General features: G+C 46.3%; 1 protein-coding gene and 1 pseudogene across 3 annotated transcripts in view; one reads left to right on the forward strand and one right to left on the reverse strand.

Annotated features, from left to right (window-relative positions):
* LOC144107038 (uncharacterized) overlaps positions 1 to 21,431 on the reverse strand; it is a 439,706-nt gene that overhangs the window by 228,995 nt on the left and 189,280 nt on the right. The window contains exon 3 of one of the 3 annotated variants that reach the window (XM_077640025.1): positions 13,839 to 13,963. The exons of the other annotated variants lie outside the window; for them this stretch is intronic. Coding sequence (XP_077496151.1) covers positions 13,893 to 13,963 — 71 coding nt within the window. The 3' untranslated portion in view covers positions 13,839 to 13,892. Of the gene's footprint in view, positions 1 to 13,838; positions 13,964 to 21,431 lie in introns of those variants that run through there. 3 annotated transcript variants of the gene reach the window in all.
* On the forward strand, positions 8,832 to 13,499 carry LOC144107245 (uncharacterized; annotated as a pseudogene).

A 21,431-nucleotide genomic window follows, 5' to 3' on the forward strand; every position in this document is an offset into this window, starting at 1 on the left:
CATGGTGTCAGCGAATGCGTTGTGGTCTTCCAAAAACTCGGACAGTCTATCCCGCACCATCGTTTCCATAAGCTTTCCCGCACAAGACGTAAGGGAGATGGGGCGAAGGTTGTCCGTGTTTATGGCTTTGCCGGGTTTGGGAATGAAAGAGACCAGAGCGGTCTTCCATTCGATTGGGAGGGGTTCCTCGCCTAGCCACATAGAATTGATGTACGCGAGGTGGTCTTCGTAGGCGGGGTCGGGGAGGTTGGCAAGAAGTTTCACGGTAATTTTGTCCCTTCCCGGCGCCGTTCCTCGCTTCATTTTACCCAGTGCCGCCTTCAGGTCGTACAGTTGGAACAGTCGATCCAACTCCGTGTTCTCGGAACCTGCATAAGAGTACGCGGGCCCTCGGGGGTCCTGTTGAGTGCAACGGTATTGGTCTCGTAGTTGTTCTGCCAATTGAGAAGTATCTCCATCGAAGCTGTGGATAGCCCGTTGGAGATGCTTTTGTGTCTCTGCACGAGTCTGTGTTGGGCCGATTAGGGCGCGAAATAGACGCCAGGTACTTCGGGTTGACATTTGCCTAGCGCCGTGTTACAGCGATCTACCCAGTTCGAGTCGGCGAGTTGGGCCGTGTACTCTGCCGCTCGCTGGGTGAGCTCATTGATCCAGGCTTTAAGTTTCCTGTTGTGTTTCTGTCGGCGCCATCTGCGGACTTTTATGCGATGGAGGAGGCAGAAACAATCGGGACCCCCGCTCAAGCGTAGGGGGGAGGAAGAGGCCGACATCTGGGTAGCATTCAAGAAAGAGGGAGAAGCCAATCGGGCCGCAACTAAGGCAAATCAGGCTGAACTCAGAGAATTCATGGCACAAATGATGCTTGCACACAATCAAGCGCAAGAGAACGCAAACCAAAAACACGAAAGCCTAGTCGCAGAAAGTAGAACTGCAAGCGCAGAGAGCAGAGCTACAAATGCAAAGAGCTGAGCTGGTTGCCCACGGGGAGCGGCAAAAAAACGTTGAAGGAATTCTAACTCGGCTACAACATGGCCAGAGACGCTCGAAATAATTACGTAATTTGGCGATGGAACTGCAGAGGGTTCCAACGCAAGCGAGCGCTACTGCAACAATACATAGACACCCTAGAAGAAAAGCCGCTGGCAATAGCGATGCAGGAAACCGGTAAACTAGCGACCCTCCCAGGATATCAGGCATTTCACAGTCATAGGGGAGAGAAATCACACGTAACGACTCTAGTGAAAAGAAACATAGCGACAATTGAACACGAAAGCAACTCTAAAGGCAAAGAAGGGGTTTTAGTAGAGATGCTCACGGGGCGAAAGGAAGAGCCGAGCCTCTTTCTCTTAAACATATACTCGCGACCAAAACAATGGAAAGTCAGATTCAGGGCTATCTTTAGGAAGGCCCTGAAGGCGGCAAGGAGAAATCCCCTGATTATAGTGGGCGACTTAAATGCACAACACGAGGAGTGGGGCTACAGAAGAAGAGACGGCAAGGGCAGGCAGCTATGAGAGGACATACAGGAGCTAGGTTTTACACTACACATCGTCCCAGGCTGCCCGACCAGAAGAGGCTATAGCGTGATGGCGGACACCACGCCTGATCTGACGCTCTCCAAGAACGCAATAGCGGTTACTTGGGAGAATACAGAGCAAGACTTGGGAAGTGTCCATTATATAATAGCCACAACATTAACGAAAGGGGTGAGGGAAAACCGGCTAAAACAGCCGAAAGTCACGGAATGGGACAGATTTAGAAAACGACGGCGGGAAATCTCGATCGGAACCGTCACGGACATTGGGGATTGGACAGATACACTAAAGAGACACGTCGCCGAGGCGACGATATCTTTAGAGGGTTCAGACGCACCAATAATAGCCGACAGCAGGCTCCTGTACATGTGGGAGGCAAAATGTGGCCTAGAAGGCAGACTTAAAAAGCAAAGGTGGAATCGAAACCTGGAAAGAAAGATAGCCAGACACAACCGGGAGATCGAAAAGTATGCGATGCAACTTTGCGAGCAAAACTGGTGTAGCAGGTGCGACGACATGGAAAGAGGTATGAGCCTAGCAAAAACGTGGAACATTCTGCGACACTTGCTAGATCCAACCAAATCAAAATCTCGGGCAGAAATCAGGCTAGCCAAAGCGCGACACGTATAGGATGTGTCAGACGAGGATTTTATGGAGGGAATCATGCAAACATACGTAGATGTAACTCGCTCTAGCCTACCCGAGTATAGGGGGCCTCCCAGAGAGGAACTCGATGCGCCTATAACGGAGGCAGAGGTGAGAGCAGAGATAATTAAGCTCAAAACGAAATCCGCTCCGGGCCCGGACGGAATCACAAGCACAATGCTGCGGAATCTAGACGACGAGTCGATCACAGCAATTACAAACTACATCCAGCAAGTGTGGGGAAAGAAAGGGTGAGCTCCCCAAGCAGTGGAAGGAAGCTAGTATTATACTAATTACTAAACCAGGAAGACCACCAAAGCTGGAAAACCTTAGACTGATCTCTCTTACGCCCTACGTAGGAAAGTCAATGGAGCACGTGATCCAAACGAGAATGACTCGATTTATGGAAGACAACGAGCCGTGGCCAAATGAGATGATCGGCTTCCGACCGAGCTTGAGCACCCAAGTTGTAATGCTGAGACTTCAGTACGACATAATAGATTCGCGGTCGAGAGACGCAAAGGTAATCTTAGGATTAGACTTTAAAAAAGCCTTTGATAATGTCAAGCACGAGGCAATCCTAGCAAAACTGCAAGAAGTAGGTGTAGGCTGTAAAACCTACAACTACATAAGACTTCCTGTCTGATAGGACAGCGCGTATAAAATATCAGGACATCGAATCAGAGGAAATCACGTTGGGAAGCAGAGGTGCCGCCAAGGCTCTGTACTATCCTCGCTCCTCTTTAACCTCGCAATGAGAAGCCTCCCCACGTGACTCAAAGAGATAGAAAACCTAAACTTCAGCATGTATTCGGACGATATAAACGTTTGGATTAACCAGTGTGGCGACGCTGACATCGAGAGCAAGCTGCAGGAAGCCACGAATATAGTGGTGGACTACGCAGCAGCTAGGGGGCTCTCGTGCTCACCAGAGAAGAGAAACAAAGCAATGACTTTAACATCATAGTCGAGGGTAAACCGGTCCCCAAGGTAGACAAGATCAGGATTCTTGGTCTCCATATCCAAAGCAACGGATATAATGATGCGACTACAAAGAATCTGGAAGGCTATGCGGCACAGGTCATAGGAATCTTTAGGAGAATAGCCCTAAAGGGAAGAGGGCTTAAAGAGAGGAGCCTAATTAAGCTGGTGCAGGCCTACGTTATTAGCCGTCTGAGCTACGCCACACCATACCTTAATCTACGGGCCTCGGAACGAGACAAACTAGATTCCATAATCAGGAGATGCTACAAGCGAGCACTCGGTATACCCATAAGCACTTCAACCGAAAGACTCTTAGGAATGGGAGTTCACAACACATGGAGGGAAATCGCCGAGGCTGTTAAAACAGCCCAGCTGGAAAGACTTAGCCAATCCAGCACAGGTAGGGCTATCCTAAACATGGTAGGACTACAAATAGACAGGGGTATGCAAAAGAAGCAGGACATCCCAAGAATAATTAGAGAACAACTTAGGGTGGATCCTCTCCCTAGGCATATGCACCCCACCTTTCACAAGGAAAGGAGGGAGAAGAGAGCTGAGGCGCTAGTCAGGCGCTTCAGCAAGGCAAACGAGAAAACAGTAGCATACACGGACGCGGCAAGTGGCAAGCTGGGAGCGGCGGTAGCCTCGGTGGTGGATGGCCGGGGTGAGGCAGTCTCATCAGCAACCATACGCAGCCGCAATCCGTAGTCAGCAGAAGCTGCAATAGCGCTTGCTTGCGTAGGGACAGAAGCAAAATTCATAGTTAGCGACAGCAAAACGACCATATATAACTATGGTAGAGGTAGGATTGCACCAGAAGCGGTGCGGATACTAACAGGAGGAAAGATAGACAGGAAAATTAGCCTCGTGTGGGCACCAGCTCACACGTCAGTTCCAGGCAATGAGGCCGCACACGCTCTGGCTCGAGATCTCTACTTCACAGCCGGAGCAGAACCGCCCGACTGCAAAGAACTAGACGAGGGATTGCAGAATTACACGGAAATAACTGAAAACTACAGATTACAAAGGAGACTGGCCCCTCAACCGAACAGAGAGCTCGGAAACAAAGAGGCGACGATCTGGCGGAGATTACAGGCAGGAAATTACATTAATCCGGTATGGGCATCGCACGTCCTCAAAGACGAAGACATAGATGATAAGTGCAAAAAATGTGGAGAGAGGGGGACCCTCGATCACGTAATTTGGGAATGTGTAGACTCCCCAGGGGCTAACGAAGGAATTGATAGTAGAGAAGCCTGGGAGACCCTTCTGCGGAGCACGGACCCCGTCAAGCTTCTAGAAGCAAGCTATTCATCTGGCGGTGGAGGCCGCGAAGAGCCAGCAACTCTTTGCCTGCCTTTAATCGCGGGGGTCCTGGCCCCTACCCCCTAGGCCTGCGTGCCGGGGGTAGGGAGTAGGGGGCCTCCCTTCTGATGGAAATGAAGGTGTTTGAAATGGAATGGCAGTGTCGGTGTGTGTGGTTGTTACAATTATTAGATTGTGTGTTTTGCAGCCACATGTGACACTTCCAATATGGGTTCGTCAGCTGCGGCGAGCTATGCGTACGTGAAATACTTCGACCGACGGCGCAAAAGCTATCGTACATGTCTCTATGTCGTCCTTGTTTCCTTTGCGCTACACCTTTCCATGATGCCTCACCGTTAGCGACCTGGCGAAAAAAGGGACGTCTACTGGCGCGGCAGAAAAGATGAGAAGGCATTCTGTTCCGCCCAAGTAATGGAGCTTGGAGGTGAGTTTTGCAGTTACTTCGCTACGCGGTCAGATTTCAGAAGTGTGAAACGTGTGATGCGTGTACAGTCAAGCCTAACACTTTTAGCAAAGTTTGGTGGCGTTTTACATAAAGTCGATGCACATGCTTTTTTACTGTTGCGAGCACTTGCAGAACGCTTACGATACCACTTCCTCTGTGCTTGCGATCCGTGCACACAGCAGCCCAGCGCACGCTTCCCAAAGGAGGGAAAAACTGCGTGGTCGCGTTGTAGCAGGTCTCGATGTAAGCGTCACTCTGAGCGAAATATTTCGTGATTTTTTTCATGAATTCAAGTAATTGCATGAGGCAGAGAGAAATCGGCTGTGTTCAGATCTGCTAATTTTTCGCATCATATGCTTTTTGGAAAGCAATGAACGCGACACACTAACTGATCCGTTTTTGTAGCTTGCCCTGTGTTTGCTGTCGCTTTCATTATTTTATCTCTCATTTCTTGCGTTCCAGTAACAAAAGCGGAGCTTATCCAGAGGATGTCGAAGAGAAAAATCACTGCGATGGACTTTGAAAAGTCTGAGCCAGCAACAACAGTTGCACAGATACATGTATGTACTGAGCGAAGTTTTACTGCGGACGCTTCTGCTACTGCCACTCGCACGCTTACCAGAAGCAATATGTACATTACATAGCAGCATACTTCAGAGCCAGACAGGTGTCTCTCTCTGTGTGTCTAAAACATTTATGGTTGCGGGAAGCAGCCGGGCTGCCTTCAGCAACAGAGAGCCTTGTAGCGGATCTTTGAATTGTAGTATAGACATATTGCTTAAATGCCACCGTTGTGAAAGATTGTGTAGAACACTAGAGAACCGCATGTGGAATGAAGCATCGTGCTGTTTTTTGTTCTATCATGTATGGTGTGCTTGATGTCAGGTCAAAGGTTCATTTTTCGTGTTGCCTCCTCGCGTTGTTGTCTAAAATATTTATGGTTTTGGGGAGCAGCCAGGCTGTCTTCAGCAATAGAGAGCCTTGTAGCGAGCCCACCGATACGGCGTTGCGGGACAGCGCACTTCTCTCAATACAGCACGTTGTCTTAGCTTCGGCTTGCAACTCGGTGGCCTGTTTTCTCAGTGCGATGATGCTGGTCAAATATATGTATTGCTGGAAATTTATAAGCCCTGCTATTCGGTTATGCGGCTTACCAAAGCGAATCGGGCCACGTGAGACGCGGATAGGTCCTCTGATAATTATTATTCACGAGGGGTTTTTAACATGCACACACAATGCACAGCCCTTAGGCATACTTGCATTTCATCATCCATTGAAATGCGGTACCCACGCGCCGATCCGCAACCTGTTTCGGTGACTGCTGGCTTCGCTCTTTTATATTATCGGGTATCAGAGCGGATCCAGAAAAAGCGACCAGCGTGGCAGGCTATTACAACGCACTATTAATAGTGTACTGTGAATGATTGCTTGAGCTTCTAAATGCATTGTCGCACAGCCTGCTTAATGCTGGAATCAATGACATCCACAAAACAAAAATTTTGTGATGAGTTAGTCATTACAAAATTAGATTACAAACTCATTACAACTGTTCATGATGTTTATCAGTTTTTTAATAAAATTCGATGTGGAGCGGTGCAGTCTGTGAATTGACACTTTCGCGCAAGGCGTATTATGAGAGAACTGTGGCAGAGAAGAATGACATTGATTTCATCGATCTGCACAGAGATTAGCAGCCGCTGCAAAGTATCTCATCCGCCTCACACAGCACGCGCATAAAATGAAGTTCTCCGCTATCCACGTCACTTGCATAGTGCGGTAAAGCTCTGAGGAAGCCTTACCGCGCTGGCTCAATGCAGACCGCCCGACTGCAGTGTCGGGGCACCCGAGATCGATCTCAGCTGCGGAGACCCCGTTTGAGTGGAAGTCAAACGCGAAGCAGCTGTTTAATGCGCGATTTCAGTGCAAGTTACCACCCTCCCAATGGTCGTCATCGTTCGGGGCCGTATTGGCGTCCCAAGAAGCCTGATTCGCTTTGGTAAGCTGCATAACCGAACAATAGCAGGGCTTCTAAATTTCCAACAATACATATATTTAACCGGCATTGTGGCACTGAGAAAACAGGCCACTGAGTTGCAAGCCGAAGCAAAGACAACACGCTGCAATGAGAGATGTGCGCTTTCCCGAAACACCGTATCGGTGGGCTCGGACGCTATCGGCACACAGTCTGGTGCGCTTCACTGCAATGGAAGCACAGTGCCTTTGCGCTTCTGCACGGTGAGAAATACCGTATGCATACTTCAGCTTGCATTTGACTTATCAAAAAAAAATTCCCAGTGTGGATCATCATGCCTGCACACACAGTGCGGGGCCGACATGCAAGGCCAGATTGTAATGCCTTTCATTCGAGTGATAGCTTTGCAGTAAAAGCGATAGCATACAGACACGACGTGCAGCTGAATTTGTACAGTACACGCACTTCAGAAAAATGTTCAACCAGCTGATATGCACGCTTGTCAAAATTATACGTGCATTACTTGCTGGCAGCAATTTTAACAGCTGGAGGGCGGCAGACTACAGTTGAGCGGAACATATCCTGATTGTTTTCTGCTTAGAGCCCACAGGAATTAGTTCACAAACAGAAATTGCAACTACCACAGGAGAGTCAGTATAGGCAGTGTCGATCATTGGCACCCAAGTAATTAGTGTGTAGTTAACAAATCTGCAATAATCTGAGACTAGCGTGTTGTTTGAGCAGTGCATGTGCAGTTTTTCCCTCCTCCTTCTCATCGTCATCAGCCTCACTACACCCACAGGGCAAAAGCCTCTCCCATGTCTTTTCAATTAACGCTGTCCAATTAACTCTCCTGTGTGGTGTCAAATGCAAGTCTTTAGAGTGCGACTGCCCGTCACATATGCTTTTGAGGATATCTCGAAGCTTACATGCAGACTTCACGACAGCACACAACGCACTGAAGGACATATACTTGTGTTGTCGCCGCCAATGTATGCATCTGAGTTTTTTAGGCGGCATGCTGCGATAAAGTACGCGGCCTGCTGGTAAAAGAAAGCCTTCGGACCCAGTACCGCAGCTAACAGTGACACGTATTGGCTATTATGGACGTTGTCGCGAAGGGCTTTGGGTTAATTTCGACCTTTGATCGAAACGTGCGGCAGCCGCGGCCACAATGCCGGCCGAGGTCGAACAACAAATAGAGGAGGGTATGGTGGAACCTTCGAGCTCCTTAAAGAGTACAGACACCTTATTTTCGTGGCATGTTTTTCTTTTTAATAATGGTTCGGAGAATTCGCAGGAGCCGGATGGTCGGGGCCCCTAGTTCAGGGGTCCACTGGCGGCAGCTGCGGAGGAATGATGCGGAGGATAGTACTATGCATGAATCCCCACGTGGCATTCGCCTACGACCACTAAATAATTAATAAATTTTTTCATGCTGTTTCGGTTTCGGTTTCAACAGCACACCGATGATTGTGTTGTCAGTGTTTGCTTATAGGTCACGCGAGGCATAAACAAAACTACAATATAATCACTGCTTCTACATTTGTTGTCATTCCGACTGCTGAGGCATACTGCATTTAGCACTGTAGTGAAGTAAAACGACGAATCAGCGATTATATCGCTGTTTTGTGATACACATGAACTGTAATGCACAGTGCAGACAACTTATACAGAAAATACACACACAGAACGGGAACAGTACCACTATCAGTTAGCGCAATATCTGCACTATGAAGGACCAACTATACGCCTTTTCACGGGCTCATAGCTGCCAGGGGGAGCCACAGCGCCGCAAACCGGATGGACACCGAGGAAACTTCCGGTCTCCCCGCGAAGCGAGCGAGCGAGCCGCAGGGTCGAGGCGAGTTTTTCTTTGTGTTTGTAGCACGGCCAAAGTACGGCGCGGTCGCCCCGTTGCAATATGTTTTCGGGTGGAAAAACATCTTCCGTGACCCCATCACGACGTGGACCGTGCTGTTGTGTGCCAGGTTGCAGCTTGCGACCTGAAACCAACCTCCTGTCGCAGGTGCGCACTTTCAGGTTTCCGGCAGACGCCGAGCGTAGAAACGCTTGGATAGCAGCAGTTCGGCGGGACCGATGGATGCCTACGAAAAGCTCCCATGTTTGTTCTGCTCATTTCGTTCAAGGTGAGAACAGATTTATGATGTCTGCTTGTGCCGCAGCTAATTCCTGCACGTCTTATGTGCGCTTTGAGATTGAACGTTGCGGGTTGGCAATCGTCGCGACCGCATTCGCCTAATCAGCGGCTGCATCTCTAGCAGTAAAAATTGCACTGTGAAGTAAGGAAACACTGTTTTGCGGTTAGTTGCGCGTGCAAGGCGTCGTTTAGCCATTTCCAGGGCAATTAGCCAGCTTGTGACGCTTGCAGTGCAGTTTCGATCATGCAGCAATGCGAGTGTGTGTGATTTACGGGCATTTAAAGTCCCGAAGTAACTCAGCCTATGATAAACGGCGTAGTTGAGTGCTCCAGAATAATTTAGACCACCTGAGGGTTTTGAATGTGTACTGAATTTGCACAGCACACGGTCGCTTTCTAGACGCGTGTCGCGTCAATCAAAACTCTGCCGCTATGGCCGGGATCGAACCCAGGTATCCCAGCTTAGTAATCGAGCGCTTAGTTGATGCTTAGTTTATGAGCGGCAGTTTTTGCTGCGATGCGGGCCCAAGCATCTTATTGTTGTAATGCCTAACTCGGTTGGTGTTCTTTTATGCGCATATCTGGCGCGATTGCTCAGGCGTCTGTTGCTAACCTTCTGGTCGTGTGTTCGATCCCGTTCGCTGCATCAACTTTTCTACAGGGACGAAATCCAAAAACGCTGGAGTATCATTCGATGCACTTTTTGTTCTACTATTCTCAGCGGCTGGAGAAATTCATCCGATTGCCTGCAAGTGCTGGTAAAAAGAGTGAAATGCTTCCAACTCGCTTGATTCAGTATTTTTGTGCAGTTTCTTACTTACAAATGCCGAACGTAAAGTGTGTAATCATACCATGGAACCCTTAGTGTTTCTTCCTTTTCCTAGAGAAGTCCTGGGCAATATTGCTTTGGTGCATTTCAGCCAGTTTTTTTTGCATTTGGGAGTGCACATGTGGCTACTAATTTTCAAACATTCTTTTCTTTCTTTAGGTAAACCATCATCTGACCCCACACATCCCGACTATGTCCCCTCCATATTTCCTTATCGTGCCTCGGGAAATGTGGCCCAGAAAATTTCTAGGTTCCAACGCGCTGCTCGAAAGCATGGATCGAAGGAAGCATCCAGACCTGCTGCATGTAATCCTGGGCCAAGTGTGCTTGACTGTGGGCTCAACACGACTGGCGCAGGACAAGACGCGGATGATACTGCACTATCTGCGACTGCAACTGTTTCCGTGGTAGAGAATTGCCACATGGAAACAGAAACTGATCTCAGCATGCAGAATATATCCCATCTTATTGAAGAGAATGGCAGGCTTAAGCAGCGTTTGGCCTCTCTGGAGGAAGAGTGTTCAGCAGCTAAGCAAAAGGCTGCTGAACTTGAAAACAAGCATACAAACCATGCTATTATAACCAAAGAAGTGGTAATGCAGTTTAGCCAAAACAGTAAAGTTTTACAGAGGGTTTGTATCCACAGCCATGTTCACTGCTTTCCTGCAGTTTGTGCTGTCAGCATGGAAGCCGTCATGTGCCACATGGCTTGATGCAGGAACACAACTCATCATGGTACTCATGAGACTTCGTTTGGGTCTCCTTACCCAAGATTTGTCATGCCGATTTGGCATCTCAAATGGCACTGTCAGTTCAATTTTTCATGCATGGCTTGATGTTCTTGCTGCAAACATGACAAAGTTGATAATCTGGCCTTCCCGACAGACACTTCAAGCTAATCGGCCAGCGGCGTTTCAGGACCCTTTTTTTGATGGTGTAACTGGCATCACTGATTGTACCGAAGTATCCATACAAAGGCCGATATTAATGACAGCAAGGAGCCAGACATATTCTCATTACAAACACCATAATACAGTAAAATACTAGTTGTAATATCACCTTCAGGAGCAATAACTTTCGTATCAAAAGCATGGGGAGGCAGGACGCCTGACAAGGAGATTACTCTACGCAGTGGTCTCCTAGACAAGGTCAAGGAAGAGGATGTTTTTCTTGTTGACCGAGGATTTAGATGCGGTGAGATGTTTGCTGCACGAGGTGCAACACTTCTCATGCCATCACTGACTAAGAATCGTGCCCAGCTACTTGGTGCTGAGGTCACGTCTAGGAAAGTCTCTAGCGTGCGCATCCATGTTGAAAGGGCCATACAAAGATTAAATGTTTTCAGAATTTTCCAGACTGTGCTGCCTTTGAACTTCGTGAAGAGGACTGGCGACAAGAACCTCGCAACCATAGATAAAGTGGTGGTGGTGTGCTCTGCTTTAGTAAATCTGCAAACCCCTATCATTAAGAATTCTCAGCGCAGAAGCCTGCTTCATAACTCTCTTCCACGAAAGTGCGGTGCTGTGAGGAAACATGGATACAGACATGCTGTGATGGAACAGCAAATGCTCGTGTGTGTGACCATGCTGACAATCATTGCATATAGTTTCATAGTGTGTACTTATGTTTTCGACTACTTCCAGTGTGTCTTCACTACGTGTACACACACTGTAATAGAACAGCAAGTGCTCGTGTGTGTGACCATGCTTTTCATTGCATGTATTTATCTTTTCTACTACATCCAATGTGTCTGCACTGTGTGTACACAATAATTCATGTTGTTGATGTTGCCCACATTGATCTTTTCACATTTGTTTATTCTATTTTCTTGCACTCTCTGCAGTCAATTACTGCATATTGTTTGACTCAGTTTTTAAGTATTTCCTGTTGCTTGTTCTCACATGTTGAGAATTGGGCTTTTTGTTTTCTGCTTGTATAGTTAATCTGTCCTCAGAGCAGGTGTTCAAATTTTTACTTGTTGTTTGCTTCTGTATCAGTTTTTTTTATATGTTCCCTGCTTGGGACGTGAAGGCGTACTGTATTTAAAATCTATTATATTTGAGTTTGCACATCTGACATTAGTCCTTGAAGTGAACATATTTTGTCAAACAAGCAGTGTTTATCTGCCTTTCAAATGTGATAAAATATAACCCTTTGAGTGTTCAGCAAAAAAAAAAAGCTTGTGCTTAAGTTGAGATGCTGTAAGCTACAGGGTTAGCCTTGAGGTTTCTGCCTACAATTGCTCCACCGTAGCGGCACCTACAGTAACTAAATTAGATAATCTGGCGCGAGCGCGACCTGTATGCGAGGCCACCCATTGGACATTGGAAGCGTATAGAGAAGCCTCTGCTGCTCAGATTATGCAACAAACTTAGACCGCTAAGACACAAAGCATCAGTAGGGAACCCACACTCTAACCTTTGAAGGGCAGATTTTTATTCCGACAGGATAACAACAGGTTGAGCTGTACAAGACCCTAGCTTCTTGAGAGCTGCCTGAATGGCAACGCTTTCAGCTGTTGTGGAGGACACGACTTCAGTAAAGCGAACAGACCCGGTACACTTCAAAGAGGGAATGTGAAAAGCAGCAGCACTAGCTCCTCTGGCCTTGTCCTTACTCATCAGCAGTCTGCCCATTATGTTGACATGCAGTGCAAATCCATTGTCGAGGTGTGCGTCTAAGTTTTACACACTTGAGGTGAAACGCTGCCTCACAGAGTGAGCATTCCACAATGTGGCCCAACTTGGTGCCTCGGCAGTGACATGTCTTCTTTGCACGTTCGATTTGACTGAAGATGTGCATTGACTGTAGTTCCGGGAATATGTCGATGAAAAAAAATGTGCTGCCTTGAGTTTAGTAGCTGCCCAAAATGTCTCATCAAAGCTTATGATTTCTTTTGTTAGAGAGGAACTTGTAAATACCACAAAATATGCCTGACAGAGCCCAGTTAGAGCCATTTGAGCCTGAATTTGTGTGTAATAGGCATGGTTATTCTTGAACTGCAAGTCTTCATTCAGATATGCCAGTTTAGTTAAGCCCTTCATCAGTGAAGCATGTTTCATAGTTGCAGGGCATTTCACTTCTAGTACTGATTTTGGACAGCATGAACAAGACACTAGTGCATCTGGAGATGCTCCAATAAAAGGCATGCTCCTTGCAATAAAAAGACCACAGTCTCGAAGACTGAAGTCCACATGTTTTTGAGACTCCGTTTCTATAAATGCCTGCACAGCTTTCTTCTCTGTTTCGGAGCCCCACCGCAGGTTGGAAACTTGAGGCGTCTTCACGTATCCCATAATCTCCGCAACAAGGCCTGCTGCACCTGTGCTGCATGCTGCGACACGGTGCATTACAGAGGCAGTGATCCTCCCTCGACGTTCTTGTAACCATCTTGGTGACCTTGCTTGGCCTCGAGTAGCTTCCTCAATTTCACTACAGCATGCAGCTGTCAGTTCCACTTTTTTTCCCTCGTCTATGTCGAGGTCTTGGTATATTTCAGCAAGGAGCGGTTTCGCAGAGAGTTGCTTGCATCTGCCCACTCGTACAGGTTCCAGGGCAGCTGTCTCAGGGGCAGAATCTGTGTCCTCGCTGTCAGAGATTGAAGTCAGGATCAAAGTGTTTGGTGCAATTTCCTGAAAAAACAGTATTGGAATTAGTGCCCTATTTGCAATGTCAGTGGATCTGGTTCTGTACAGTTGCACAAACAGTGAGCATTTTTTGTGTGTGTCCTTTCTCTACGTATGTATCAAAATTTATTTAATGACAAGTCCTTACCTTCACCTGATGAAGAAACCTTGACACTTGCTCATCCGTGTGCACTGGTACTGAGTAGTCTGGTGCCTCGCTGACTTGGGGTGGTGCACGGCCTATTTTGTCAGTGTCAATTACAATTTTGCTCACAACTCTGTTCATGGCAGAATGAAAACAAAGACTTACTGTGCTTCCCTTTGATGCCTCAATCCATTTACATGCAACATCAGTTGGGGATGGGTCATTCAGGCCATACTGCGCAGTTGCCTCAACTCTAAACAAGAGTGCAGCCACGTGTGTGCAGCATTCCCCAAGGCTGAAAAATAAGTAGGAAACATGAGAAATAAAAAGTTCACAAACAACTGTAATTCTTGGTGAGAAGTGTGGCCCTTGAAAAAGTTTAAATGCCTTGCACAAAAGAATGCTGGAGGGTGAGATTTGACGACTTTTGTCATCCACAAGGCAACTCAATTAGGATGAACGCAACATCATGCAGTCAAGCATCGACAAATGATCTGGCTAACTATGACATGAATATTGTCGCAAAGTAGTGGCTTTAATAAAGCAGACTTGCATGGAGACCAATAACAGCTGCCTGAACAAACGGATTATTGGGCTGAGTTGCGCCCCACGAATGAATAATATGCGTCGGTGATCACAAGCGCTCTCGGCGATCCTCGAAATAGACTACTGACAGCACTGGGCCGAGTTGAATTTAAAGACAGTATGGAAAGTTACAGATAACATGTTACAAATGACAAGTACAATCTAGAACAGCCCAGATGCGGCAGCGTGTCACAAACAAAACGAGATAATTCTGGACAAATCTGCATGCGGCGAGCAAAGCGATAAAGCCGCGCTCGGGCGGCTGTTAGCACAGGAAACAAAGTTTACAATGAGGAATTACGGCAGTATGGCAAACATTTCATTACACGCGCATAGTTAGGCGAACAGTAGCGCTTTTCTGCGCTGTAACGCAACTAGTACAGAATTTTCGAAAACGGGAAAGTCTCCATTCTTTGTGGTTTTATTCATAAAAATGAAAAATAAGGCAAGGTAAAGGCTCATGGCATTGTAGCTCTTATTATGATTCGCCTACTTACCCGGCCATGCAAGTGCAATGCGCACTTTCGACGGTTCCATCCTCCTTCACGATGCACCACGCCTTGTAAGACTTCGAAAGCGTTTGACTGGCTTCCACAGTCGCCGCAATAACAACAACGCCGTCTCCGTGCGCTCCCGCCTTGAAAGATTTCACTTGCTTCACCTTCCCGCATATGAATGCGTTGTACGCATCTTCAAGTTTGTAAGACTTAAACTGTTCGTTCGTGTAAAAACACGCGCCTTCCACAAGATACAAATAAATATCTGCTGCTGTCACAGGCGGCAGATTTCGTGGGCCCGATGTAAAGGCGAACCGGACAACGTCGTCGTGGAGAGCGTCAGGCAGCTCCTCACCTCTGAACGAAAGTTTCGCGTGGTACCGCACTTGCGCCTCGGTGTCCAGCTTCTTAAAATAATCACTTGACATTATTTTTGTACAAGCGACGCACAATGAACGTAAGCACAGCCTCAAAACACGCACGGATAGTCGGGGTCTCCGTATCGCGCCGCCTGAAAAACACTGCCGGAAGTTCTTCGCCGGAAGTTTAGTGGGAGCAGAGTGAAAAGGAGAATACAGGCCCCGCTCTTATTGGCTGTATGCACACACGGCGTCACAGTCATCGCTATAGCTAGGCTGTTGAAACCCAAATTAACAGCAAGAGAAAGAAATTCGATGACAAGTTTAGTGATCGTGGGAGAACATGTAGTAATCCATGTATATATAGTAATGCCTTACGCTTCATTATAACGAAGAAAGCACACGCCCCAAATTTAACCAGCCACAACGGCTTTTAATTAATTGCATATATATCAGCGATCTTCATGCATGTCTTTTGCTTCTGCGACTTCTGTATTTATTTCGGTTTTCTTTGCACATATACTTGTTTTCGTTACTGTTAATTGGCAAAAGTAAAGAAATGTCTTACACAGCAAAGCTAAGTTAAGCGACCACAGTAAGTTACGCCATTTCAAGGGCCTGTAGTTAATGGACAATCTTAGATGGAAGGGCTGGGCGAGGGCTCATTTGGCATGTGCATGTCTTGTGCATGTTCTGTTGAAAACATGGGGTTCGGCATGCTCTTACTATATGTAACTTTATTGGTGGGGGAGGTGAGAGTGCGCCCTAAATTTCTACTAAAATCCATCCTCGAGTTTCTTGGTTTATTTTACGAAAAGCCTATGGACCTCCTGCATGTTTGTAAACAAACGAGGTGGCGCTGCAGTCGCTAGCGAGCTCGTGGTAGGCAAAAGGTCGGGGAGTGGCGTCGCGGATAGGTGTTGTGCGCGGGTTTTCAAGGCTTGCAGGCGCGTTTCCAGTTTCTGCGAATCATAGCAATGGTCGATGCTTCCAACCAAGTAATTTGTCGAAGTACACGAGCTCGCGTTGTCCACGTGCGGCCTATAAAGAGAAATAGTTTTCCACTGTGTATTGTATATATGGTTAGTAGTAAGCATGTAGAAAGCGTTCCTGCCATTTATTTATGCGCTAGGCATTGAATAAAACAAGTTTTGACACTCTGCACTAGCCGGAATGATTTTAATTCGGGACAGTAGTGAGGGGAAGTGCTGGCGTTGTTTCGTCGGAGCAGACATGCGCTCATCGTCTGCTGACATACGTACGTGTCGCGCTGTGCGAAAAGTGGGGACAGCGTCGTGTCCCCGATCTCCTGTCTCGCTTAGCGCTGTTTTTAGCCGCATGACCACGAACCAGCCAGGCCTACTTGTCCTCTTGTCAAGCTGGTCGATTTGATGAAAATTTTTGATTTCTAGAATTATTTTCTTTCCTAGCCCTGATGTCTAGTTTCGTGACGAAAAATTATAGCAAAATATTGAGTGCAAATTTATAAATTACGCTTTTTAGAAGTGTGGTCGTCAAAAATTGTGAGGTAATTTTTTTGATTTCAGTGCCGCATTTCTTTGACCAAAGCGAAAGCGAAGATGCCATAAACGAGGGAATAAACTTTAAGGTTCGTTTTCTGACCTCTCACATTTTCTGCGACTGGATCACTCACCTTCGTAGTTCGCATGAAAATCAAATGATTCCATTTGTCGCAAACTATTCCTGAGACGTTGAGGAGCGTAATAAATCTCTCGATTTTTTTCCCTACACGTGCAGTATTGTGTTAGTTATTTTTTGTAAGAAACGTTTTCATGTAACTATGCATGCACAAGTACTGATCATATAGAAAAAGAACTAATCGCGTCATCATACAGAACAGGGCTTTATGCACATGCTGGCATAAAAAACTGCGCACTTTCTACTCAATTATTTGAGACCTAGCTTGGGGGGACTTGACGACGGTGTTAATTATAATTACCCAGAACTCCACCAGGTATAGCTATAAATAAAAGGAATGACTGTAACTAGCGTAGGAATTTCATATTTGCACCAAGTTTAGTTTCATGCCGCGACCCCTCTCAATCTCGCCACGTGTCTGTTAGTAGCACGCCTGCGGCTGCTTCTTTCCAAACAAGCTTCGCGATCATGTATTACCTCATGAAACATGACACATGCATGATGCAATGAAAAAGCATATGGCGTTTAGCACACTTAAGGTACTCTATTCTAAGCACACCAACGCGATCGCGCAAGATTGACACAACTTACCAGACTTATTTCTACTCGAATGAAACGTCACACACTGTGGGAAGAGTGTACCACGGTGGTAGCGCTTCGCATCTTGGGGCAATATTTTTAATTTCATTTAGTATGTTTAGTGCTTGGCATTTTTCTTCGAAGCGCAAGAGCAATGGCTTAATTGCGTGAGGCTTGTTGTTGAAGAGTATTCTGGATGGGCATTTCGTGACGATTGAGTAACAGAGATGTTTGGGGTGAGAAAGGATTTTGAGGATGTATGTACAAGTTAGTGCAGTTCTTCGATCTTCTAAGGAAGGTTCATTCGTTTCCACATACAGACTTGCTATTGGTGAAGTTCTGTAAGCACCAGAAGACAACCTTAAACCAAGGTTGTGGATAGGATCTAGTCGTTTTATGTAGGACGGTCTTGCTGAGCCATATACTATGCACCCATAGTCTAACTTAGAGCGAACCAGAGAACGATATATATGTAATAGGCATGCCCTATCAGATCCCCAGCGTTTTCTTGACAGTAGATTTAGCACATTGAGGGCTTGGGAAGCTTTTTTCTTTAAGGTGTTTATATGTGGCAAGAAAGTGAGCTTTTTATCGAAAGTTATCCCTAGAAATTTATGCTCTTGTTTGACAGGTAATTGGGTTTGGTTTAGATATATTGTGGGGTTGGCCTGTAGGCCTCGTCTTAAAGAGAACAGAACCGCTACTGTTTTCTGAGGGGAAAATCTAAATCCGTTTCTATCTGCCCAGGTAGCCAGTTTATTTATTGTTATTTGTATCTGTCGCTCACAGGTGGGTATGCTGGATGACGTGCATGCTATTTGGAGTTGACTGGAATTATCAGGAATTGACTGGAAATGTCCTTGGTACTTTTAAGTAATTTCGCGGGTATTCCATCAGGCCCAGGTGCGCTCGATGTTTTAAGATTGTCAGTTAATTTTGTAATACCATCTGTTGTAATGCAAACAGGGGGCATCTGAGAAAAATTTGAGTCTGGAAATGTTGGTATGTTCAAGGGAGGTTCGTGGGTGAAAACTGGCGAAAAATATGAATTCATGACGTCTGAACGGTGTTCAGTGGGAACAGATGATCCATCTTGGTTGACCAAGGTGATGCTTTGTGAACGACTGGTGCTTGGTGTCGGTAAGGTCCAAAACTTCTTCGGGTTTGTGTGAATAATATTCATCAGGTCCTGGTGGAAGAAGTTTTTTTTAGTGCTCCGTAACAAACCTATATATTGGTGAAGACATGCAAAGTATTTTTTCCATTTTGAAGGAAAATTAGAATTTTTTGCCTCACGGTAAAGGCGTTTTTTTCTTTGTGATAGTCTTCTTAGCGCGCTAGTGTACCACGGTCTTCGAGCATCACCACGTATAGGAATGAGGGGAACGTACGTGTCAACGAGTGATAATAGTTTGTTTTTATAAAGTAGCCAGTTATCATCCACTGTTCGACTACATGGCGATAATCGGAAGTGCGAAAAGAACTGGCTCAGCTCGATGTTGATCTTAGCGAAATCGGCTTTCTTGTAACTGCGGATGTATTTTATGGAAGGTTCACTGACGGGAATTGAAATCGAGAGATCGAAAAGCAACAATTTATGATCACTCAGGAAATCAACACATGACAATGCCTCAGATCCCGAACTCATCCAGTCAAAGATAAGGTCAAGAATGTTTTTTCCACGGGTTGCTGTTTTAACTGTTTGGGTAAGGTTAAATGAGAGAGTCATATCAAGAAATTCGTTCGACTGTTGAGAAGGTGCATGCAGATGATTCCATTCAATGTCTGGGAAATTGAAATCTCCACAAACCACGTGTTCAGCGTTTGGAAAGAGGGAATGCAAGTTAAAAAGCACACTGTTAAGCTCGTCAATAAAAGAGCGATCACAATCAGGCGCGCGGTAGCAAGCAGTAATAATGACTGTAATTGACGGTAGGGATATTCGGACACACATTATTTCGTGACTGCAATTAAGTTTGACAGGAAATGAGGGTATACTAGATTTTATACAAACAAGCACTCCACCTCCCCTGCGCCCCTCCCTGTCAAGCCTACGAATGGTGAACACTTTGTCATCATGAAGTAGCTCGCGGTTTCCGATGTCGGAACTTAGCCATGATTCAGTAAAAATGGCGATGTCTGTGTTGTTATCAATCATGCAAGAGGGATTCTATGACATATTTAGAATCAGCGTGCAAAAATACATGTTCCATATAGATTTAATAATTATGACTACATTATTAAAATTTTGTTTTCAAGACCGTGCTCTCCCCTTAAACAGTTGCATGTTTATTTCTTGCCTCTCATGCTGTTACTTTATAGGTTCAGTTTGGTCTGCAAAGGTACCCCATATAATATTAATGATCACTAAAATTTTTCCATGTGAAGTTTACATATTCTTAGTACTGCTTTCAAAAAATGCACTGGTAGCTAAAACATCACTGACATGTTAGGTGTCAGCGCAGGTTGTGCAGCAGCAGTGCCTGTGTTGTAGCCACGTGCCCCATAATGATAGCAACAGGAGAGGCATGTGCATAAACCACGCGAGGCCAGCTCTGTATTAGACAGAAACTAGTCTTTGAGGGTGGTCTTCCACCGTGAAGGGCATCTGGTTGCTTTGGAAGGACATATTTTGTGACCGTTCCACTTTTACAAGGGGCGCATATCGTGTGAAATAAGCACAAACAGCAGTGCTTTTTTCATGTGCTATTCTTATTTTTTAGCATTTGTTATTGTACACACTTAAAATTCTGCTAAGCCCAGTAAGGTAGAGCCATTTTCTGAAATTATTTTCCGATAGCATTCTAAAGATCAAATTAGATAAACCAGTTACGAGCACTGCATGCAGTTACCTTTGACACTGTACTGCTGTTAAGCACTGCCACTCTATGGCCATTGCACTGTTAATGACTAAGTGTAGGTTCCGCAGTTATTCTAAACTTTTAAATTATTCTGACCTTGGTGCTGTGGCAAGTGCTAACACTTAGTCTCAGGCATGGAGGAAGACCATTTAGGAGGTGAAACTCCCGTCAGTGCGAGCGAGCGCAGGCGACCAGATAAGGTCACAATTGTATGCACCGACGGGGCTGTATGCAGTGGCGGCGCCATGCGGCGAGTTGTAGAAGCCGCAGCGAAAAAAAATGCAGCGCCCGGGCAGGCGGCGCGCACTCAAAGCAGACGACAAGCAGACGACACGGGTGTTTGCTTCAGTGGGCACGCCGTGACGTATTTCTGCGCCCTTAAGTCAAACAGCAACAGTTTCGTTTTAATGTGGTTTAACGTCCCAAAGCGACTCAGACTATGAGAGACGCCGTAGTGAAGGGCTCCGGAAATTTCGACCACTTGGGGTTCTTTAACGTGCACTGACATCGCAAAGTACACAGGCCTCTAGAATTTTGCCTCCATCGAAATTTGACCACCGCGGCCGGGATCGAACCCGCGTTTTTCGGGCCAGCAGCCGAGCGCCATAACCACTCCGCCACCGCGGCGGCTGACTGTTGGTGTCTATTCGAGGGCCATAATACTAACAGTGCTGCTACGCGCAGTGCGGCCTCCTTTGGAATTTGCTAGACTAAGATGAGACGCAGGTGTTTTGTTCGAAATTGCAAAAGTGGTTACAAGTGTTGCAGGGAGGTGAGTGAGGTAAGAAGTTGTTGCCGCTTGTTGCCTTCTCGGCTGACGTGTAGTCATAAATGCTGCGCCGTACGACGCCTGCGTTCTCCAGCAGACAACCCCCGAATGCTCGACTTCTTCGACTTCGAAGCACCAAGGCAGCTTCAGAACGGCCAAGTTGGGTTTCGTGTTTCATAGATGCTCAACCTGACTTGCTTCGTCAAGTTAAGCGCGTGCTTGAAAGCGAGGGCGCATTGCTCGTCTGCGAACGAGAGTAATGAACAATTTATTAATTTATCGCACATCGCATGGAAAAAAAAGTATATATTTTGCTAAGCGTTCGTAAACGCATACATTTTATGCAAGCTTTTTGGAGAAAGGTGCTAATAGCAGGCGCTAAAAATCAGTGTTCTCCGTCTCTTGACAGGAATCATATTTTCGGCTGGCAACATGCATCACAGCCGCTGTCACG

Source organism: Amblyomma americanum, chromosome 10, assembly GCF_052857255.1.
Source record: "Amblyomma americanum isolate KBUSLIRL-KWMA chromosome 10, ASM5285725v1, whole genome shotgun sequence".
NCBI classification, from domain to species: Eukaryota; Metazoa; Arthropoda; class Arachnida; order Ixodida; family Ixodidae; genus Amblyomma; species Amblyomma americanum.